At 47.9% G+C, this 24913-nt stretch overlaps 1 protein-coding gene across 6 annotated transcripts in view; it reads right to left on the bottom strand.

The window, feature by feature from the left end:
- KANK3 (KN motif and ankyrin repeat domains 3) overlaps window positions 1-24913 on the bottom strand; it is a 394677-nt gene that overhangs the window by 33266 nt on the left and 336498 nt on the right. For all 6 annotated transcript variants that reach the window (XR_011303986.1, XM_069649701.1, XM_069649700.1 and 3 more), the window contains one exon: window positions 21257-21344. Coding sequence is in view for 5 of the 6 variants with exons in the window: in XM_069649701.1 (XP_069505802.1) it covers window positions 21257-21344 (88 nt within the window). In the remaining variant the exon portion in view is untranslated. The remainder of the gene's footprint in view (window positions 1-21256; window positions 21345-24913) is intronic.

Here is a 24913-nt window from a genome sequence, read left to right as displayed (position 1 = left end):
TAAGGCTGGCTGCAGCAGCAGACCAGGTGGCGCAGTGAAGGTTGGGACTTGGGGCGGGGTCAGGGTCATGATGGCTGAATGGGCATGGTGGCAGCGCTGGCACATGTGCAATGTGCATTAGCACGCCACCAAGAACCACAAGTGCCCCCTTGACCGACCTAATCGTCAACTCAATGGTATGAATGCAGCAGTGCAGTGCGACGACCACGAGTCAGGACAGGGAAGGAGGACCCCTTGACCGAGGTGCCATGCCGACTACACTGCCAACCATGTAAGTAGATGTACCAGTGCGCAAACCCACGTTAAACGTGCTTACTTGCAGAACACACATGCTCAAAAACTGCATTGAAGGGCTATGCGGCGGCTCAAGAATGGGTTCCACATCAAGCCCCAAGCAGACTATTCAAATCAACAAAGCCAGACTCAGTGCCTGCGAGATATCCCAGCAAGATTGGGGGTGGGGGACTGGGGTGTGGTTGCTGAAGATGGCAGTGTGTCGGTGACGAGCAGCGCCGCCGCCAGCGAGACGAGGGCCAGTGCCAAGATCAGCGCCGTCACCCATCCCCGGGGCTCCATGGCTGGGGGCGCAGGGCATCAGGGGCTGAGAGCGGAACTACTGTGGGGGGCAGTGGCCAGCATGAAGCCTATGGCCCCCCCCTGCAGACTGCAGTCCTCACTCAGTGTGGGTGGCTCTACCGCTTGCTTCCCAGGAGCGAGCGCTCCAGTTCCGCTTAAACCACAGTACTTCCATATGTGGCTCAAAGGCTCTGTCAACCTGTGGTAACATAATATTGCCTGAGCTTTACAATATGTCATGTCATGTCATGAGGGTCCATCTGAAGTCTCCCAAAAAGTGCAACTCTTGGTATGACTCCGATCTGGCAGCCCTAAAACGCAAGTGTAGGGCAGCTGAGCGGAAATGGAATTTGTCGGGTGAACCCTCTGACAAACTGGCCTGCCGCCTCCTTCAAAGGTGATATCGACTCTGCATCCGCACCAAGAAAAGAGCTTTTATTCAAGCCTGCATCTCCGTGGTATCAAGCAACACCACCAACCTTTTCAGTCTGTAAGGAACTGACCAATTCTGAAGCAGCCTCTTCTTCTGTCACACCCACCTATGACCTTTGCTCGGCCCTGACTGCACACTTTATCACCCTGTGTCTCAATGTGTGCCCCCACTGGTCCCCGTGCCACAATGTGTGCCCCCGCTGGTCCCCGTGCCACAATGTGTGCCCCCGCTGGTCCCCGTGTCCCAATGTGTGCCCCCACTCTGTCCCAATGTGTGCCCCACTGGTTCCATTGTCCTAGTGTGTGCCCCCACAGGTCCCCTGCCCCACTGGTCCCCCTTTTACACTGTGTGCCTCCATTGGTCCCTGTATCTCAATGTGTGCCCTCACTGGTCCCTGTCTCACAATGTGTGCCCCCACTGGTCCCCATTTCCCACTGTGTCCCAATGTGTGCCCCCACTGGTCCCCGTGTCCCAATGTGTGCCCCCACTGGTCCCCGTGTCCCAATGTTGTGCCCCCACTGGTCCCCGTGTCCCAATGTGTTCCCCCACTGGTCCCTATGTCCCACTGTTGTGCCCCCACTGATCCCTGTGTCCCAATGTTGTGCCCCAATGTCCCAATGTGTGCCCCCACTGGTCCCCTGCCCCCACTGGTCCCTGTCTCCCAATGTGTGCCCCCACTGGTCCCCGTGTCCCACTGTTGTGTCCCCACTGGTCCCTGTGTCCCACTGTTGTGCCCCCACTGGTCCCTGTGTCCCACTGTTGTGCCCCGACTGGTTCCTGTGTCCCAGTGTGTGCCCCCACTGGTCCCCATGTCCCAATGTTGTGCAGTGTTATATTGAGTTTGGGAGTGGCGCGTGGGGTGCGGTGGGAGTGGGGTGCGGTGGTAGTGGGGTGCGAGGTGGGGGCGCATTCCTAGTGTTTCACCCTGAGCACCAAATGGGCTAGAAACTACCCTGCTGCCACCACCCATAGTGCGACAGAGGCTGGGCCTTTGTGGGGCCTCAGGCTCCATTGGGAGCCTATTCATGAAGAAAATAAAAAGCACACACCTTCTTTTGTCTTCATAAATAGGCTGTTAATGGAGCCCCAGGCCTCACAACGCCCGGCCCCTGTCGCACTAAGCATGTCTGGCAGGGGCCGTGGATCGGGCTGCTGCGCCCCACAGTTTGAATACCGCTGCCATAAGCCCTCCCCTCCAGGACCATACACCATTATGAGTGCTAGAGGGGAGGGCTTAATCGGACATTTTCGCGCTTTTACCCGGCCGGAGAGAAGTGCTGCAGTATCAATGGAAAGGGCCATCGATGCTGCATCACTTCTTTCCGGCCGGGGGAGGGGGGGTCAGCCCCGACTTGATTTTGCCAGGGGGGCGGCAGGCCAAAGAGCCCCCCCGTACTCGGTGCCCCTGCTCTTATCCCAACAAAGACGAAGGCTCTTAACTGGGTCTCTTTATTTGTTTAAAGACAATAAAAGCAAAACATTGTCAGCCATTAGCAACTCTGTTGTCACAACTCGTGGACTCTCAAGGTAGTGATATATTGGTGAATTGAACAGACCCCACTCCTCACCCCAGGAAATAGGAGCATTGATTTCCAAATTCTGCTGCAAGAAAAGGGAAATATTGTGGCACAAATATGTAAAGGTTGTGAAATGTTTGCTTTATATAGTTATAAGTAGCTACTAAACTTATAGAATTCCATTTCTAATGTCCTTATTGTGTCTCCGGATTGAAAACAATCTCTCACAAAATGAGTGCCTTCATATACATTATGTGTGGGGCTTTTGTCCACTGTTGCCATGGGTGTGATGCGTGACCCTCCCATGTGCATTGTCCTTTTGAGATGTGGGTCCCTCCCTATGTGTAGTGCCCTTTTAAGATGGGCCATGACTGTGTCAGGCCAAGATAATAAAAGGAGCCCTTGCAGGCAGGTGCATCAGAACGGCTTCAGACTCCCAAAGAATGACTCAGTCCGTCCCTTATTTAGGCCTGCAAGCCCACCTCGTGTGAGCACGGGCCTGCAGGCCATGTTGCCATGGGGCCCTCTCGCCAGCAAGGTGGCAAGTGTCTGCATGTGCTGGGAAGGGTCCGTGTTGCCCGCATCTAAGGCCGGTTGTTCCCAGCCAAACTCCCAAGGCACTGGGCCTCTAAGGTGCTGATGTCCCATAGCACCCACGGGGGCCGGCTTGATGCCAATAGCCGGCCCCCACAAAAATGGGCACTGAATATCATAAACTGACCACGATCTGTCAGCTTAATTATAAGAGGCAGATGGGAACAATACTATATTTTGGGACTTTTCAGCAGTATTCGAAATAGTTTGCGTGACATTTAAACATGAGACATGTTGCGCTTTTCTGTGCATGCGCCAAATGGCTTTAAGCTGGATGGCATGAAAAACGAGCTCTAAGACATTTCTTTTAGGTGTAGGGAAAATGGGGCTGCATTCTGAGGGAAGCATTTCTCATTACCTACGCTATCAATTTTGGGAGTCCCCTGAAACTTCAGAGGATGTGAGCAGCAGGCAGCCCGGCCAGAGGCTATTCATACGTGTGAAGGGCTTAGAAAGTGAGGTGGGTAATGAGGCACACAGCGGGTGATGGCACAGAGTGGAGGAGGAGGCTGCCAATCAATCAACCAATCAATCCTTTTTTGGGGACTCAAACGACCCCGAATAAAAAGAAAAAAAAGAATATATATATATATATATATATATATATATATATATATATGCATACACAAATATAGAAGATCATTAAAGGATACAAACCATAATACAACACATAAAAACAGCTAAAACTGACAATCTAAAAATCAAAATTGATATATTTGCTTGGATCTAATTTATGAGACAGCAGAAATAAAATCAGCATTATAAGAAGATATATACACATCCGGGGGAAATAAAAATATAAACGCAGGTCTGCATTGATAAAGGCTGTCAGTGTCTGTAAGTGAACGAAGAGTGGCTGTGGAAAGTGGAATAATGGAGCATATACAGTGGGGAAAAGGGGCGCAGAGTGGCTGCGGAGGCCACATGGTGTTATGCTACGTTAAATTGTCTTATACCATGCACCGTTTCCATTGGAATAGTCTCCAGGCACTCGCGTGGTTCTGTAAGAGAGTGGGCTGGGTAGGTTAGGGAGGGAAATGGGAGTAGGATAGAGGTTGTGCTTTTCTGTTGGTGCTTGCAGAACCAGGAGGAACTGTCTAGTGCAGGTATGGTTTATAGGTGTGTTTGGATTGTGTGCACTGGGGCTATTATGTCCGGATGGGCTGCGTGGTTCAAGGGGCAAAGATTGAATGCAGTGGGCATAAGGTGGGTGAACGGGCATATAATGGGTGAGTTGATCCCAGAGTGTGAGAACGGATCACAGGTTGTGTGAAAGGATCACCAACATTGTAAATCAGGATTGAGTATAAAAGGTGAGAACCGTGAACAAAAGAGGCACATACTGGGCCAGGTAGCCACATACTATGCTTGGGGCGCAGCACGGTGGAAGAGAGCTCAAACATTCCAGAACGAAGAACAAGAAACAGGTCCTCCTGAGCAGTTTTGACGCATGCCTCCAATGTTTCAAGTGTTAAACCCACTCCAGAATGTGCATGTAGTTGAGTCCTAGGCACTTGCTTGGCAGCAAATAAATGGCTGAAGTTGGGAACCGCAGTTTTAAATCAACCTTCTTCGTTGCTTCAAATGCTGCCGAAAATTAAAGCAACTGACGTGTCATTTGAATCATAGATATGTTGTGCTGCGGTGCTTGCGCACGCCGACTTTGCTGAAGATTAGTCCACCTTGAGTGCAGACTTCATATGTGCTCACTTGTGGAAGGAAAATGCAGAAAGGTCACAGATGTCACATGCAATGACAACACCATGCCACCAAACCCCCAACCTTCCGGAGAGGAACCACAAAACAAAGGCAGCTTCATCATGTATGGGGCACAACAACCCCTTCCAGACCAACACCAGACATCCCTATGGAAAAACTCTGAAGAAAGGCAGCATCAGCACACGGATGCCCATATGAGGTCACAGTAGGGCCATCCAGCATATGCCTCTGCAGTCCCCCAGCATCCAGCCCCAGGGAACACCTCCGGGGAAAAAAGGCAGCAACAGAACATGCATGATCATAGCAGTGCCCTGCAATTAAAGCCCCTCTGCACTCCCAGCACCCTTCATATGAAGAACAGATCCAGGAACAAAGGCAGCATCAGAAGAAAAGTCACCACACAAGGTTCTTGTCTGGCCACCCAACTCTAGCCCCTCCAGGCCCCCAGCCTCAGCCTGTAAGGACCACCTAAGGAACACCTCATGAAAAAAGGCAGCACCGGAAGAGATGTGACTGTGCAGGGTCCTAGTAGGGACATTCAATACAATACCATCCAGACCAACATCCTTCATCGCTGGGGAACACCTCTGGGAGCAAAGGTGGCAGTAGAACTGAGTGGGATACATCCCACAAAACGGTTTGTTTGAACCATGTTTGTTCTCAGTAGAAGGGCTCCCGCACTTTTGGAAAAATTGTAAAACTTGCGGTTTTAGCCTAAGTCACAAAGGGGTTCTGGACCAGCAGCGTCCACCACTGGTGGCCCCCGCCAGGAACAATGGCCCACTTTTACAAACAGCACTGGAACATGCATGATCATAGTGGGGCCACACCAAGGTTCTCTATATTCCCAGCACCCTTCACAGGAAAAACACATCCAGGAAGAAAGACATCCAACACAGGCGGCTCTGGACCACCAGCATCTACCACAGAAGACCACCTCCAGGAAGAAAGGAAGCATCGGGACAGGAACACACAGGGCCAGGTGCAGCAGAACATCAGCATTCAGAGAACATTGAAAGGAAATGAAATAGAAGCACAGATACTCACTGCTAGAAGGAATCACAAGTTGCTATGCGGCCACCTCTGCATCTGACCCTTCTTTGCCCACCCACAGAAGGTCGTGCACAGTGCTTTCACTGACAGACATACTGCACACTGCTGGGACCAATTTACTGTGGCAGATGCTCCTTCCACTGACTACTTCAAAGTAAGTAAACCTCCTTTGCTATCAAAAACCAGGCTTCAACCTGAGAGCCAGCTGGACATCCCTTTACTCCTTGGCACCAACATTGCAGCTGGGAGGTAGCCAGTGGATAAAGTTACTGATCCCCTTGATTACTGACCCCCCCCCCAATATCAAACAACCCTCCACCCTATCTTTTCCAACCTATCATCATCAACTGCATGATGCATTTATTGACAAACTACTAGCCCTGTGCCCCAGACTGCCTACTGCTGCCAGGTCAACAGTAATAACTGCTCCCTATTCCGTATGGCCCTGATGCATATCAGGTCAGCCTCCCTAGCCTCCCTTGCAGGGTCCATAGTCCTCACACTTCAGACCCCAGCAAGCCCACCACACTTCCCCGGTTTCAACAATTCCCTTTCATTTCTGAACAATGGTGCTTCATTTCTCCCACCATGATACCCTCAGTGTAGCACCAGTCAGCACACACTCTATATCACACTACAAAGAGGGTCTGACCCTCATCCTCCACATCCCTCTCCACTGATAGGCTTATTATTTATGAAGCAGGAAGAAAATGCTATCAGTCGCTCTTGAATGGGCATGATTCTGGAATTGCACCATAATAAGTGATTCGCGTTGGCACAATTGCTGACAGAATAACTATTTAACAGCAACCAATTAGAAACAGATCAAGAAATAATGACCCACATCAGTTAGCCCCCTCAACACACAGGTTTTGAATTATAGAGTTACAGAAAATGATAAAATTCCCAGAAAGCCAATGGCCATGTGATGTTTATACTATTATTATTATTATTATTATTATTATTATTATTATTATTATTATTATTATCCAATGTATACATTGAAGTGAATAGTAAATTAAGACATATGACCAAAGGGCTCACGTCACGTGTCAATATACATTTACTTTGACTTATATGAGCACTGCATATATATTGATATCATATGAACATATTGTATTTGAGTTCATCTTAGCCTTGATATTGGAACTGTGTAATGTTACGCATGAGAAATAAGGTGATTTTAATATCTATACATATAAAACGCTTAGCTATGTTTCCATACTCAGTTGATGCAATTTATCAATGTTAGGTTGCCCTCTGCTGTCCAAATGGAAAACTGCACCTCTGTGTGCCCTTCCATTTCAACAACAGCTGTCATTTTAACAAACAGAATATGCACAGTTCTATGTGGTCACCTTCATCTTCCACTGTCGCAAACATTCAGAATAATTTCAAGTTACTTCTTTCCACCCCCACTTCTCTTCACACAGGGCATGGCGGTTCCAGTGTCAATGACCAGCTAATTACTGGCTCAACATTTCAGTCTCTAAAGAGCTAAACGCTGTAGGACGAATGTCTCTTCCCGAGCTAAAACTGAAAGTAGGTGCTGTAATTATGCTACTGCACAATTTTATGTCATCACAGGGACTCTGCAATGGAAAAGGGTTGACAATTACGCATCAACAAAGACACCTCATAGAGGTCCGTGTAATCGGTGCAACTTAGAGATACTGTTCTTATACCGTGCATACCTCTCATTCCATATCATACAACTATGCTTTTCAAATTCAAAAGAAGACAGTTACCGATACGTTTAGCCTTTTCAATGACCATTAATACGTCACAGGGACCTACGCCCCCTTCCTGGAAGTGATCAGTGGTAATTCTGATATTTAAGAAGGGGGACAGAAGTGACCCTGTGAATTACTGATATTGACCTTTAGGAAATGCTACAACGGCGTATGTTATGCCGGGAATGGCCAGTTAATTTAGGAAAGGCATAGGGCTGCACAAGAGTCGAAGAGAGAAATGCACACTTGAAAATCATTTAAGCTATTTGAAATACCCCTTCAATAGCTTCTCATTTACGTTTTGTTGAAAAGTCAATTTCAATAAAAATTTGGCTTTGCACATGATGAGATGCAAAAATCAGTTTGTAACCGCATGTCACTTTCCCCCAATAAACATAACAAAATAACAATAATGCTCTGAGGGAACCATATATTTTACTGCATATTTATGCCCACCCATACAGCGTCATATTTTGGGATTGATATATTATGACATAGCACAAAATAAATTGATTTAAAAAAAACACAGAGGGGTGCCTTTGGCTGATAATTAAAAACTGACTTCACAAGCATCAGATTTGCGACTGAAGCCGGAGTTTGCATAGGGCGTACTTTAAAAAGAAAATATTGAAAACCAAATGAAATAGCATTTAAATGGTCCCGTTTATGTTACATTACTCTCAACCAGTGCTCACACCTTACTCGTGGCATCACACGTGAGTTGTTTAGTATGCTGCCACAGGTGACCCTTTGAAGAACTTAGTGAGTTAAAGTGGGCTAGGACGCAGCCAGAGAGCATGCACCAGTGCTCTGCATTCAATGGATTGCCCAATGTTTTGGACTACAACTCCCATCACCCCTAGCCAGCTTTGTCAATGTAGAGGAGTCATGGGAGTTGTAGACTAAAACATCAGGAGAGTCAAAGTTTGTGGTACGCTGCACCTTAATGCTTATGGGTGATGTCCGCTGTAAGGTAGGTATGGTATCACAAGTATGACACTGACACAAGAGCTACAAGTTTCAAAACATTTGTTAAATTGTTTGGGTTTGGAAAAACTCCTACTTTGCCCTATAGCTATGGTGGGAGTAGTCTCTACCATTAAATAATAAAGAAAACATAGTCCTAGTCAGTCTGTGTAAAATCAAAATGGACCATACTAACAAAACCTAATGCCTGCCCTATCTCTTATACAAGAATTGTGTAAAGGGGAATGTGTATGCAAAGGAAAGTCAGTGTTATAACATAAAGGATCAAGGTGGCTGAGTCAGCTCTCCTCCCCACGTTGGACAGCACAGAGTAAAGCGGCCCCCGTAGACAGGATGACACACTGTGGCTCCAGTTATAAAAAAAAAAAGGCAGTTCAAAACATGGGTCGAGGCCCGCTTGGCCTTCCCATTAAAGTCACTGATTTTCAGTTCACCAAAGGTTATATCACAGTTCAACAAAATTTCACATAGGTCTCCATCTGTCAGGCTTGGACCTCCCAAGGCATCAACAGTTCACGTAGGTCTCCTTCAGTCGGACTCGGAACTCTCAACATAAAGTACCTGATTCAACGTAGATCTCCCTCAGCCGGGCTCAGACCTCACAATCACAGCACTTGCAGAGGTTCCCTTCCACAAGCTTCATACAGATTTGTTAGGGGTTCCCTTCTCCTAACTTTTTTCCTGTTCCCTCAATTAGGCTCGGACCTTTCACTGATGTCAAAGAGTTTTGAATGTGCAAGGCTTTTCCATAGACCTGCGCAGGACCACTTCGACTTTGAATTCAGCTCTCCCTTATGTCCTTTTGCCACAGTGTCTCTTGGTCTTGGTAGTTCCATAACGTAGTTCCAGGGGTAGTTTTAGCATAGGGCCTGCGCTGGGAAAGTGGGTGAGACTGATGGGAGACAGGCAAAGGTGGGAGACATGCCTTTGCAGTGATCTTCTCTGTTCAATATAATTCCCCAAAAGTGCGTTTGTTTTTGCCACCAGGAATACTCATTGAATTGCTGTAAAAAGTGATGCCACATATTCTTGAGTCCTGATGAGGGTATCATTTTATAAAAGGATCCGGCAGTTATGGGGGAAACATTGTGACTTAGTAAGCAGGGGTGTGCACGCTTCAATGCAGAAGTGGTGGAGAAATCTTACGATCTCAGTGATAGGTTTAAGTCAATCTGGGCGGTTTGTTCTTCCTAAAGGTGTTTATCTATTTCGGACTTTGTACATCGGAAACTTCAGGCAATCGCATGGATTCGTTCTAAAATGTCTTCTTTTACATAAGATAAGAAGCCCCCCACTACAGCAGGAAACACATGTGTGCCAACTCCATGCTAGTGAGGCTTTTTGCTCCCAGATTTACAATGCTATAATTGGGTGAAGGTGTCTTCCAGTTTAAAGGCAATTTTGCATCAGTGAATCAGATGTCAGTAGCTGTGCAAATTCTGAAATAGGGAGTGGGACATAGAGGGGAATTCAAATTTGGAAACCCCAAGTAAAAAAAAGTAAGGCTGAAGTCTTTAGAAGCCTTAATGATTAGGTGGCATGAGATCAGGGGTAATCCTGATTTACCATCGATATTCCACAATGAGACAATGCACAGGTTGCATGTGCTTGGCTTGAGACGCACTGGCCAATTTATGCAAGACGAGTCTACATTGGCCTATGTGAAGTTAGTTCAAAGTTGGGATAGTCCCAGAAAAGATTCTGTTACATTTTTGCATGCCAGGCTCATCCTTGTTTCGTCATTTCCATTGCCAAGGCTGGATATCACAATAGAGCAATTTTCCTCCCAACAAATTTGAGGGGAAGCTTCTAGATGAAGATATTATAAACCTTTTCAACGGAAAGGGCAGTACAGCAATGTTTAGGTGTCACACAAAGGCCCGCCTCCCAATAATCCAAATGCTCCTTTAATATAAAATTATACTCTGGTGGAACCCCAATCCATCCAGATAAAATAAATGGAGAATGTCTGGTAATTATAAATGTCTGACGTGTGGAGATGTGAGGCAGAACTGACTCCGTAATACATTTGTTTTTCAACGTGCATTAATTTCAGCGTGGAACCGAATAGTTTTTTTGCGTTATGTGATAATGTCTGTGGGGGTAAGGTGCAGCAGGGGCAGGAGGAGCCCTCATAAAAAAAAAAAAAATCACTCAAAGCCAAATCGAGGAAAAGTGCACAAAGAAAAAAGAAAATACATCTAGGGAAACTGCATGAACAAAAGGGCACACACAATCTGCAGTGGATGCGCGGTGAGTGCGGCTGATTTGTTTGCCCATTCCAGGCCTTTGCCATTTTCTTGCAAGCCCCCAGGCCCTTTGCTGCCCCTGCTGCCGTCCTCTCCCACCCCTCACCCTCTTCCTGGTTTCCTTCCCTCCCGCCTCCCTACCCGCCTTCCCCCGGTCCCATTGGTCCTCCTGACCAGGTCTTGCAGGGCCTAGCGGCCGGTGTCTGAGCACCGGCATCCACTCTGCAGTGTAGGTGCGGTGAGTGTGGCTGATTTGTTTGCCCATTCTGGGCCTTCTCCATTTTCTTGCAAGCCCCAAGGCCCTTTGCTGCCCCTGCCGCCGTCCTCTCCCACCCCTCACCCTCTTCCTGGATTCCTTCCCTCCCGCCTCCCGACCCCCTTCCCATGTTCTCACTGGTCCTCTCAGCCATCATCACTGGTCTTCCCAGGGCAGCCGGCTGCCCGTGCAGCCCCACGGCTAAGGGCGGCTCCAACAGAGGCGGCTCCAGGAAGTGTCAGTAGGTGCCCACAGGGGAAGCCAGTGGCCAGCCGTCAACCATCAACTACAAGGACCAGTAAGGTAGAAGTGGCCCTGGACTAGGAGCAAAGCACCCACTCTACACTAGAATCCGAGCCACTTAGCAAACCCATATTAAGCAAGGTGATTACTCTGCATCTCCCTCCTCACCCCCCAACCTAGTCAAAATTAAATCATTGTTTAATATTGGACAAATCCCCCTCTGCTCACGACAGGCCTCCCCACTCTGTTTAGAGCTATACAGGTCTCTCAAAATTTAGCAGGGCTTCTGCCTCCAATTTGCATTGTATGACTTATAGATTGCACTGATAGGCCTCCAAACTGCATTGTATGATATCTAGATTGCGCTGATAGGCCTACAAACTGCATTGTATGATATCTGGATTGCACTGATAAGCCTCCAAACTGCATTGTATGATATCTAGATTACACTGATAGGCCTCTAAACTGCATTGTATGATACCTAGATTGCATTGATAGGTATCTCTCCCACTATACAGGTCTCTCAAAATGTAGCAGTGGTTCTGTCTCAAAACAGCATTGTATGATATCTAGATTGCACTGATAATTCTCCAAATTGCATTGTATGACATATAGATTTCACTGATAGTCCTCTCTCCCAATATCCAAGTCTCTCGAATTTAGCAGGGGTTCTGCCTCCAAATTGCATTGTATGACATATAGATTGCACTGATAGGCCCCCAAATTGCATTGTATGATACCTAGATTGCATTGATAGGCCTCTCTCCCACTATACAGGTCTCTCAAATTCAGGAGGGGTTCTATCTCCAAATTCCACTGTATGACATATAGATTGCACTGATAGGCCTCTCTCCCAATATACAGGTCTCTCGAATTTTAGCAGGGGTTCTGTCCCCAAATTGAATTTTATGACATATAGGGGGTCATTACGAGGTTGGAGGTAAGGGATTACCGGCACCGGTAAGGACACTGGTGCCGGTAATCCCTTACCACCCTATTCTGAGGTCCCTTAGCGGGTCCCTTCCTTAACACCTGGTTTTATCAGGCGTTATGGAAGGCGTTATGGAAGGGACCCGTTAAGGGACTTCAGAGCGAATAGCAGTACCGCAAATTGCAGTACCGTTATTAGCTCAATCCCCATTCCCTTTGAGCCCTATGGGGGCTCGAATGGGAATGGGCAATGGTTCCCGGAATGGAGACTTACCGGGTCCTCCAAGGTTGGAATGACCCGGTAAGTCGCTATTTCGGGAACCCTGACCCGGAATGCGGTAAGGGGGTAGCCATGGTGCTAATAGCACCATGGCTACCTCCAACCTTGTAATGACCCCCATAGACTGCATTGATAGGCCTCTCTCCCACTATACAGGTCTCTCAAATTTAGCAGGGTTTCTGTCTCCAGTTCCACTGTGTGATATTAGATTGCATTGATAGGTGCCTCCCCCACTACACAGGTCTCTCAAACTTCACTGATCAACTCACTCTAAAGTGAGACAGAACCCACCAGTGATTTACTGTGGAGTCACACTCCGATTAGGGGCTCACGCCTCATAAGGCGTAAATCCTAGCTGTGCCCCTCCAAGCCACTCTTCAACTAGTAGATACCCTTCTTAAACCCACATAGCTAGCTCATCGCAGTGAACCGCATTCAGGGAGACGGACACTAAAGAGAGCCACAGATAACACCCAACTATATAACCCTTAACCACCTTCCCTACCCCTCTCGAGACAGCGACTGAATGAGTCAGCAACATCAGCCGGAATACAACCTACAGACAGAGCCCAAACTAGTAGCAGACAGCCCTCCACACCCACTATTACACCACTAGACAACAGACCAAAGCAGAACCAACTGGACATCACCAAACAAACAAAGACTAAACAACTCTCAATCTTATAATGCCGCGCAAACGTCCCTTTCCGAGGAAAAGAAAAAGAGAAGAAGAAAGAACAAACACCCCGGAACAGCAACAAAGAAAGACAACTACAGAACGCACCCCCACAGACAGGAACACAAATCAAACCAACACTGAGAGAAGAGACAAATCCCTCTACTTAACTCCATACCTCGCTGACAACTGGTCACCACAGCAAACTAACCAAACGCTAGAAGCAGCAACATCAAATAACCTAACACAAGCATGTAGAAGAAGGATGAGCAACACAGCAAACAACAAACACATGACAGAGGCGATAACACCCTACATCACCAAAGCAAGAGGAACTTCCAATCGACAACCACAACTCCTGGAAGACGAACACGATGAAAACAAAAACCCAAGACAGAACCTAGAAGAACTCTTCGAAGACGCTGACACCCTGAAACCCACAGCCCAAGGAGAGATCGACCAGGAAGAAAACCTCAAAACTGATCAGAAGACGACCGCAACAAGAAAGTCCAAACCAAACAACACCTCCAAACTCCACTGCAATCTAATAAACGCAAGATCCATGTCAAAACACTCAACAGAGATCTTCAACCTACTCGATGACAACGGCATTGACATCCTGTTCATCACAGAAACATGGCTGGACGACTACAAAATCACTCTCCAAAGCTGCCTTCCAACCAACTTCAAATGCCTTCAAATAAACAGGAAAAACAAAAAAGGAGGCATCGCAATAGCATTCAAAGGACACCTGAAAATAAAAACGGACGAACCACTCAATATCCTCAACTGTGAAACCATGGTAATACACCTAACAGTGACCCCAAAACCCAACATCACATTCATCCTGGTATACAGACCACTGACATATGATGCAACCTTCGTCGACAACTTCACAGAAGCCATCACCAACTTAGCCATCAACCACGAACACCTAATCATCCTGGGGGAATTCAACATCTGGTTTGAAGATAGCCACGCCAACTCCCAAAACTCACTGACTGAACAACTCACTACCATGAAACTACGACAACTAGTCAAAGGGGCAATACACTCGGCAGGACACACCTTTGACGCAATTTTTGCCAAAGAAAAACTCATCACCACGGCACCGCTAATACAAATACTGTGGAGTGACCACCTCATCATCCCGTTCGTGATCACCCTGCCTACCCAAGTCTGCATCCAACCTCCTAAACTCACAACCACCACAAAAAGAAACTGGAAAAACCTCAAAGAAAACAACCTATTCGAACAGCTGGAATTAACCAAACCCTCAACTACTGAACTAGAGCTAGCTGACCTAGACGGGAAAGCAGAGCTACTACACAAATGGATTGCAGATGCAATAGATAAGATCGCCCCAGAAAAAACATTTACCCCATCAAAAAAAAGAGCAATGGCAAAATGGTTCACCCTACTACTAAACACCATGAAAAAGGAAAACAAAAAGATCAAACTGGAATGGAGGAAAGAATACAACCCAGACAAAAAAAACACAGTTCCAGAAACAAATCCGCGCATACAAGATGGAAATTCAAAAGGCGAAGAGAAGGCACTACGATGACAGAATCACCAATGCCACCAACACACAAAAAGAAATGTTTAATATCATTAAAGAGATGAGAAACCCACCAGGCTGCGATAACACCCAACCCCCTCAGATAAACTATGCAACAACCTGGCAGACCGCTTAAAAAAAAAATCAATGACATCCGACAAACCATACAAAAGAGACCAACCAACCACAACATACAACTGAACGAACCTAACACAGAACCACAGAACAAACTCAAAAACTTTCCTGAAATATCAGCAGAGGCATTCGCAATGCTGGAAAAACACAGCAAGAAAGCTGGATCACCCATGGATCCCTGTCCCTCGGACATCTACAAATCAATCCTCGCACAAGGAACGCCAGCAGAATATTACAGAAACCTTCTAAATCTATCACTAGCAACAGGGACTGTACCGAGGATCTTCAAATCAGTATATTTCAAGCCACTTTTGAAAAACACAAGCGGCGACGTAGAAGACCTCTCCAACTGCAGACCGATCTCAAACATTCCCTACCTGGTAAAACTCCTGGAAACCTATGTATATAAACTTAGACAAGAACACGTAGAAAAACACCACCTGCTAGACCAAGCTCAAGTCGGTTTCAGACCAGCAAGATGAATGGCACTACTATCCATCTGGAATGACCTAAAAACTAATGCAGACTCAAACACAACCTCAGCCCTTATTCTACTCGACCTCTCTGCAGCCTTTGACACAGTTAGTCATGACACCCTGACCAAAAGGCTAGAAGACATAGGCATAACAGACACATCACTACTCTGGACTAAATAATTCCTAGCAGACAGAACAGAAACCATATGGATTAAACCCTTCAAATCCACTCCACGAGTTAACGACTGTGAAGTGCCACAAGGATCCTCACTATCACCACTATATTTCAACATCTACCAGACTCCCGTCATCAGAATCTTCAAAAAATACAACATTACATGCTACAACCACGCAGATGACACTCAAATCATCTACAAAATCAAAGACACCAAAGCCGATCATTCAACCCTAATCAACTGTCTGAAAGAAGTCTTCAACTCGATGAATGCCAACAAGCTGAAAATCAACCCAGGAAAGACAGAAATCATGATCATATCCAAAGACCAAGAGAACGAAACCGCCATCCCGTGGCTAACGGAAATGGGAACTGGACCAACACCATCTAAGGAATTAAAAAATCGGGGAGTCCTGATGGACAACACCCTAACCTTAGAACCACAAATAAATGCAACAGTGAAGAAATGCTTTTTCCTCCTCCACACGGTAAGAAGAATCCTACCTTTCCTCTCCTTCACGCACAAAACACTCACTATCGTCGCGCTCATCATGTCAAGAATCGACTATGAAAACAGCCTCTACCTCGGAATACCAGAATACCTCTTGAAGATACCACAACAGATCCAAAATGTAGCAGCCAGACTACTCCTCAAACTATCCAGAAGAGACCACATCACTTCTGCCCTAAAAACACTACACTGGCTCGCAGTAAAACATCGCATAACCTTCAAAACCATGTGCATAACGCACAGGGCAATCAGTGGACAAGGAGCAGAATTCCTACAAAAGAAAATAACAATCTACAAACCAACAAGACCCCTCCGATCAAGCAACAAAATCCCCCTGGAACTAAAACCATGCCTTAAGAAGAAACTTGGAGGCACCTCCTTCTACCACCTAGCCGCAAAAACCTGGAACAACGTCCCAAAAGAAAAAAGAAACACCAAAGATCACCTCAAATTTAGGAAATTACTAAAAACCTGCCTCTTCAACACCACAGACTCAAACTGAAAACCGAAACAATAGGAAAAAGGATGACTAAACTGGAAAGGACTCTGACAGCCCGAGAACCGACAGGGACGCTCCCATGGCACCTGGACGGGTGACACCGGATGGACTGGAACACAGGTGACACCCATGGAGATGGAGTCAACTACCCTAGCTAATCCCACCCAACATCTTCCCCCGCCCCTTGGTTGCTACCAGGTACCACAGTGTTGTGGAATTGTCGACATATTGGCAATCGCCACACTACCTGAGTTGTGGACATTGGCTGGTGCACTGGCCACCGGAGTATGTAGGGAGGACAGGTGGGGTTGTGAGGGAGGCAGGTGGAGGTGGAGGCCAGATGTGAAAGGGACCTTCAATGCCAGATGGGCCCAGATCAGGACAGATGGGCAGGGGTGCTCCCGAACCCCATCAGGGGAGACTACGCAAACCCAGCACCTCAATACAAGATAGAGATGCCAACTAACCAATTCCACTAACAATTTCCCCCTCTGCATACACCTCTCAAACTCCGAACCAAACACAACCACAAACCTACAGCACAACAAACCGCACAAACTTCACTACATTGCAACAACAAAACAAAAAACACACTTAGACTCGCACAACAGCACACAACGTCTACTGGCCGCAAACAACCCAGGCCCAGCTAACGGACCCACCGGGCTGAGGCCGCCAACAGCACATCACTGCTCTCTTGCACTTTTCATGCTTCCTCCCACTAACTCACCCTCCCTTCCTCTTTCAGAGCCGCCAGTGCGCCAGGGGACCACTCCGGTGGTGATAGTGTGCGGTACAAATGTCCTTTAACATTAACATTAACTCTTAAAAGAATGGCAAAAAGCAAAAATAGAACCCTTGATCCATATGTTTGTGTATTGCCCTGCAAACCTATTAGTGGGATAGATGTTTTTGGTAAAGAATCCACAATCACAAGACAGGTTCTTCTACCGCTTAGATTAGCAATCAATCTTGGCTTTGATACACGCTGGTGTTCCTGGGTGACAGAAGTAAGAGTAGATATTTTCTCTTTTGTTGTATTCTGTTGCCATGGCTAGTGGTAGATCAAAGTGTCCCTTCAGGTAGCCCCTGGGATAGGGAATTATAACAAAGTTTACAGGCAGAAAAAAAGTGAGTTCCTCCGACAGGCCAGACAGGAAACAAAGAATACATTGGGCCTCATTCCGAGTACGGCGCTAACCAATGGCGCTATTAACGCCTTGGTTGACGCCGTACCCGGACCGGCAGCGCCTTGGTGGATGGCGGAATCACCGCCCCATTCCAAGGTTGGCGGGGCGGTGATTCCCCATTCACCAAGGCTCTTCCCCATTCCCAAATGAGCCCCCATAGGGCTCAATGGGAATGGGGAAGATGCAAATAACGGTGACCATTCATTACGGTCACCGTTATTGGCTTGCAGGCCCCTTTGCGCCCTCGACTTTAACACCTGCTCAAAGCAGGCGTTAAGGGCGAGGGCGCAGAGGGAACTCGGAGTATGGCGGTAAGGGAATACCGCCACCGGTCTCGTTACCGGTGGCCGCTATCCCTTACCGCCATACTCGGAATGAGGCCCATAGTGTATGTATAAAACAGTACAATGAAGACATTTCTATCTCTACACTAAAATTAAGGCCACTATCTAGTGATATCCACAGTACACAGTGGTGCGGTCGCAGGGGAGAGGAGGTTAGAAATGGGGAACCAGATATTAAAGCACACAGTATTAAAGCCAGAAAATGAACACAAATTGCAAATACCAAACACAGTTGCAATATTCCTAACCTCTAGGATACAGTTTGTTGAGGGTTGAGCAAGGGTTTGGGGGAGGGGCTTAGGGTATTGCTTCCTGGCTCTTGGTTGTAGATTAGACTGAGATTTAGGTGCGGGTTATTGTCACACAGCAGTCAATCAAAGGGGATTCCCAAGATGGTAGTGAAAAGAGTTTTGCAATTACTTGCCTTAAAGCAGTCCAAGTTTCTGTTGTACAGTCTTTTGTCAGTTGCTATTGTCTTTAATTTATTTGAAAGTGGTGGGTCAACAACCCAAGTCTTCAGCTTTTTCCTGAAAGTAAGGTGGTTCACTTCCAGAGGCAGAGGTTTGGGTAGGGTGTACGACAGTTTTGTGGCCAGAACTGAAAAAGAGGATCCTCCTGGCCATTTCCTGTTGAAGTTGGGGACTAGTATAAGTCCAGCATTGCTGGACCTAAGCGTTCTGGAGGGAGTGTAGTGTTGAAGCTTACTTCTGACGATGAAGGGTCTCCCTCAATGGTATGAATGGTGCACAATGTTTTAAAATTAACCCCTTTTTGATGGGTAGCCATAGGAGAATATGTAATGTTGGTGTGATATGTTCAAATAGCTTCATTCTGAGAAGTAGTATTGCTGCTGCATTTTGAAATCTTTGCTGTTTCCTCTTTAGGTAATCTAGGAGTCTGAGATAGAGGCTGTTGGCATGGTCTAGTTGGGATAGTATTAGAGAAAGTATGGCCATGGCCCTGTGGGCGAACGTTAAGTAAGATAAGATGTGGCCTAGCATTCACATCTGGGAGAAACAGCTTCTGACAATGGCTCTAATTTGTGGATCAAGACTGAAGGTGTTGTCCATTGTAGTTCCAAGAATTCCTACTGTGGCCAATGAGTTTGGGCAAGGACCTATCTAGTCAGGCCAACGAATTGTGGTGGAATTTATGGCAGCACACACATAGAAGCGCAAACAGCACCTAGCCACCAGGCAATTTTACAAGGGACAGGGTTCCTTTTGTAACCATTGCAAGAGAGGTACCACTGGAATTTTACACATTGCTTTTTTCCCTAGGCACTTACTGCGGCGTCACCATCAGGGGTCCCGTTAAAAGGCTGCCCTTTGCAATTTGTCCAGGCGCCTCTCTGTATCTTTCTCCTGAGAGTCCCGTTGAGAAATCATCCACCATTACCTGTTGCTGTGTGTCCCAATGCAACTCTACCAACATTCACATTATCCTGGTGTCCAAACTGTGATTAAATCCTGGAAAAATTACCCCCGATTTTTATCTTATCATCAATTACACCTGCTCCTGTATGCTCTCCCCTCTGTCATTTAGAACAAGACTCTGCACACAGCATTCAAACAGGGATTCTAGCCTACTCCAAAGTCCCCTCAGGATCTCAACTCAGTCATCCCACTGAGGGTCAACGCCATGAAGACAATGTCTCGGGAGGATAGTTTAGGGGCAACGCGCTTGCCTTGGAAGCAAGACGATGCGGAGCAACACAGGTTCGATCCCCAGGTCCGCACTTAGATACCTCTGGGTATTAAGCGCGTTATAAATAACCAATTGCAATGCCATGAATACTCAGGATGTTACATGCAGAGTCCCACTGTGGTGTTTACTGACCTCTCCCAACAGAAACATACCCGGACTCTACGCACCGTCTCAAGCCACCCACAAAAACCAACTTGAATACCGGCCCAACAGACACCAAGCATCAGAATTCTATTCCAATCCATACAACCTATATACCACAGTCCCAACTGACGCATCTTCATACCACGGGCCCATGAGACTCTCATACGGACACAGATACCTCAAGGGCCATCGAGATGGAACACTTGGAAACAAATAGGCACTCAGTACTCAACAGCAAAGCTTTCTTGCATCTCCTGCCTCTTCCCACTAATGGTCCCAAACCACCAGTAAACCAAGAGACCATGCAAATGGCAAAGAAAGCTGGTATAAAATTAAATCCCAAAATATACAGAGTGATGGATCAGAGTACCCTTGCATTGACCCCCATGGCTCGTTGTCGCTTGCACCGAGCCAGGCTAGGGGTAGAGGCTCTCTCAAAGGAAGCCAATGCCAGTCTTTTATCTGCTTTCTCAGGGGCAAGTACTGCAGCACTCGTGGGCCTTCGAATGTTGCAATACATAATTAATTTCTAACTATGTAATTAATTGCATTTCAAATTCACCTTTATTCAAGGATGGGACGTTTATGCCCGTCCTCTGAAGTGTGCTTCTGCTATGGGAGAATGAAGGCCTGCTGGCACAAGCATGCCCACCACCCTTCCATCCATGTGGGCGGAGGAAGCCCATGTGACTATGAATATCTCTAGAGCATGCCACCGCAGCACTTGTGCTGCCAGCCAAATAACCACCGTTTTATGAGCTTCCTGGTTTTGGACATGTGCCCTGTGTTTTATGCAGTTTCGGCATGTCCATCTTGGGGGGGGGGGGGGTTATACAAAGTGCCCTTGACACACACCACTCCCCAAGCACGTCCAAGAACCCCTCACGCAAGAGCCCCTCGCACGGCATTTCCAAGCAGCAAACGCTCAGAGAAAGGAACACCAGCCTTTACACGCACATCCGATGATCGCTTACGTTAAAAAGCATACGGGCCGTTCGCATGATCGCGCCATGTAAACACAGAGCTCCTTGGTGTGGAGGTGGCAAGAGTGCGCACGGACCCATGGGTCTCTTCAGACAGAATGCAGCCGGATCACTGGGAGTGGTCCAAGACCATTAAATAACAGCTCAACGGACGCAGTTGCAATTGCTCAAAGAAAACACTGTCATCAGCCCCATGCTGGCTACAGCTGGTTGCCAGTTCGACCATGTGATGAATGTCCATACATACATACATACATACATACATACATACATGCTTTTACTTACAGCTTCTTTGGTTTTCATGGTGCTGGGGTCGCTGAGGTGATTCTTTACAAACAAGCAAGCTTCTCGCATCTTCAGGCTCAGTTCAAACCTGTGAGAGAGAAAGATTGAAAGTCATCACCATTCAGAGGTTGGGGCTACTGATGCCACGAGCACCTGAACGCAGCAAATCCAGAATGGCTGCCGAACAGAGAGCCCAGAGAGCATGGCTGACGAACAGGGAGCACAGGGAACAAGGCTGCCAAACAGGGAGCACAGGGAACATGGCTGCCAAACAGGGAGCACGGCTGCTAAACAGGGAGCGCAGAGAGCATGGCTGTCGAACCGGGAGCACAGAGAGCATGGCCGCTGAACAGAGAGCCCAGAGAGCATGGCTGCCGAACAGGGAACACAGAGAGCATGGCTGCCGAACAGGGAGCACAGAGAGCATGGCTGCCAAACAGGGAGCACAGGGAACATGGCTGCCAAACAGGGAGCATGGCTGCTAAACAGGGAGCGCAGAGAGCATGGCTGCCGAACAGGGAGCACAGAGAGCATGGCTGCCGAACAGGGAGCGCAGGCAGCAAGGCTGCCAAACAGGGAGCACAGGGAACAAGGCTGCCAAACAGAGAGCACAGGGAGCAAGGTTACCAAACAGGAAGCACAGGGAGCATGGCTGCCAAACAGGGAGCATGGCTGCCAAACAGGGAGCGCAGAGAGCATGGCTGCCGAACCGGGAGCACAGGAAACATGGCTGCCAAACAGGGAGCACAGGGAGCAAGGTTGCCAAACAGGGAGCAAAGGGAGCATGGCTGCCAAACAGGGAGCACAGGGAGCATGGCTGCCAAACAGGGAGCGCAGAGAGCATGGCTGCCAAACAGGGAGCACAGAGAGCATGGCTGCCAAACAGGGACCACAGGGAGCATAGCTACCAAAACAAGGAGCAGGACTGCCAGACAGGTAGCGCAGGGAGCATGGCTGCCAAACAGTGGAGTGCAGGGAGCATGGCTGCCGAACAGGGAGCACAGAGAGCATGGCTGCCAAACAGGGACCACAGGGAGCATAGCTACCAAAACAGGGAGCAGGACTGCCAGACAGGTAGCGCAGGGAGCATGGCTGCCAAACAGTGGAGTGCAGGGAGCATGGCTGCCGAACAGGGAGCAAGGCTGCCAAACAGGGAGTGCAGAGAGCATGGTTGTCAAAGAGCGGTGACAGGGAGCACGGCTGTCAAAACGAGAGCGCATGCTGGTTAAACAGGAAGACCAGGAAGTATGGATGTCAAACAGAGAGCTCTAGTGGCATGTCTTTTAAACAGGAGGGACAGAGCATGGCTGTGAAAGAGAATGAGTCCAAGTCATCACTATGCAGACATTGGGCCTCATTACACGGTAGGCGGTAAGTCCCCATTCCGGGAACCATTCCCCATTCCCATTTGAGCTCCTTTCCATAGGGCGCAATGGGAAGGGGGAAGGAGCTAATAACGGGCCCGCTGTTAGCGGGCCCGTTATTAGCTCTGAAGTCCCTCAATGGGTCCCTTCCTTAACGCCTGGTAAAACCAGGCGTTAAGGAAGGTACCCACTAAGGGACCTCGTAGTAGGGCAGTAAGGGATTACCGGCACCGGTGCCCTTACCGGTGCCGGTAATCCCTTACCGCATACCGTGTAATGAGGCCCATTGTCCCATATAATGCAAAAGCTCCTGCACACAAAGGCAAAAACATGGCTGGCAAAAAGGGAGTGCAGGGAGCATGGCTGTTAAAGAGAGAGAACAGAGGGCAGGATCGACAGCTGCACTGTCAAACAGGGGGGTTAGGAAGTGGGAGAACAGGGCACTTGGCTGTGAGAACAAGCACCTTTGATGTCAAACTGGGAGAAGAGGCACTAAAGCCATTACAAACAATGGGGGAAGTGGCAGCATGACCCTATGGGCCGAGTAAGAAGTGGTAGCCAAGAGGTGTATATTCAGAGCGAAGAGGCCACCAGACCTCCATAAGCACCAGGAGAAGAGACTGAATGGTTGTTAAAAAAATTGAGAGCAAAGGCAGAGTCAGTTAAACTGAGAGAAAAAGGAAAATAGCTGCCACAAAAGGGAGAGGGGGTATCATTATTGTGTTTTCATTAAAGGGGCAGAGGTAATCAATGCCCGGAGCATGATGGGAGAAAAATACCGGGCACATCAAGTCCACCCATTTCATTATAAATAATAATAATACTTATATTAGTAGTAATATAAATCACAAGGACAATACACATTCTTAAATAATATGTGTTACTTCATTAATTTTAGGATGAGAAAAGGCTGTGCTTGCTTAGTTGAGATTCATACAGTTCACCTGCATGTGCAATGCCCCACTGACCTATCTCAGAGAATACTGCTGTATCCTAATGGCAAGCTTCACCACAACCCAGACTTTCCCAAGAGTGGACCATGCAGACATCTCCCACAAGAGCTCAGGCAAACATAAGGAGGGTATCAGACTCCCAGAGTGACATGGCCATCCCCACAACTCCCACAAGAGCTCAGCCAAGAGACTAAGGAGGGCATCAGACTCCCAGAGTGACATGGCCATCCCCACAACTCCCACAAGAGCTCAGCCAAGAGACTAAGGAGGGCATCAGACTCCCAGAGTGACATGGCCATCCCCACAACTCCCACAAGAGCTCAGCCAAGAGACTAAGGAGGGCATCAGACTCCCAGAGTGACATGGCCATCCCCACAACTCCCACAAGAGCTCAGCCAAGATCCTAAGGAGGGCATCAGACTCCCAGAGTGACATGGCCATCCCCACAACTCCCACAAGAGCTCAGCCAAGAGACTAAGGAGGGCATCAGACTCCCAGAGTGACATGGCGATCCCCACAACTCCCACAAGAGCTCAGCTAAGAGACTAAGGAAGGCATCGGACTCCCAGAGTGGCATGGCCATCGCCACAATGCCCCTAGAAGATGGTAAGAACTGTCAGGTTCTTAAGGCCTTCTGGTCAGGTCTTGGTTTTCAGTGGAGCCACAGATGAAAGTGCCCGTACTCACATCCAGTTTCTGGCCTGTGCAACCCAACCGTTAGTTGAGGATCGAGGCCTAAGGCGTGAGTAGGAGCAAATATACCCTACACTGCTATGTACTACTGGATCCAAGCACAACCACTCCCTCCACCCCCTCGACTGAACTACCAGGAGGCCCATGACGAGGTTCGGAGAGGTTCCATATTGCCGCTTTCTGCTCCCATTTGCAACACCGCTATGGCTCTAGTTTTTTGAAGGCAGTGAAAGCGAACCATACTTCAAGTGAGGGGGCCTAGGCCCAATCAAATGGATAACATCCTGTTTGCCATTGGGCCTCATTAGGAGGCTGGCGGTAGCCGTGCCTGTATTACAGCCACGGCTGCTGCCAGTATATATTTTTTTCCGGCGCCCAAGAATGGACAATAACCGAGTCATTACGGCATTGCCGGACCCGGTATTTGCCCATTCCTGGGCGCCAAAAAATATTCTTCCCCATTCCCATTTGAGCCCCATAGGGCTGAATGAAAATGGGGAAGGCGGATGCACCGGCACCATTGTAAATGGTGCCGGTGCATCCGACATGCTGTGCTCGTGGGTGCCACTCTGCCCGCCAGGTCAGACCTGGCGGGCAGAAAGACACCCGCGAGCAAAACTCGTAGTTTGCCGGTCCGAGAACTATGG

The sequence above is a fragment of the Ambystoma mexicanum genome, chromosome 1p (genome assembly GCF_040938575.1).
Source record: "Ambystoma mexicanum isolate Mex_15411 chromosome 1p, UKY_AmexF1_1, whole genome shotgun sequence".
NCBI classification, from domain to species: domain Eukaryota; kingdom Metazoa; phylum Chordata; class Amphibia; order Caudata; family Ambystomatidae; genus Ambystoma; species Ambystoma mexicanum.
This window is presented reverse-complemented; position numbering and strand designations above follow the sequence as displayed.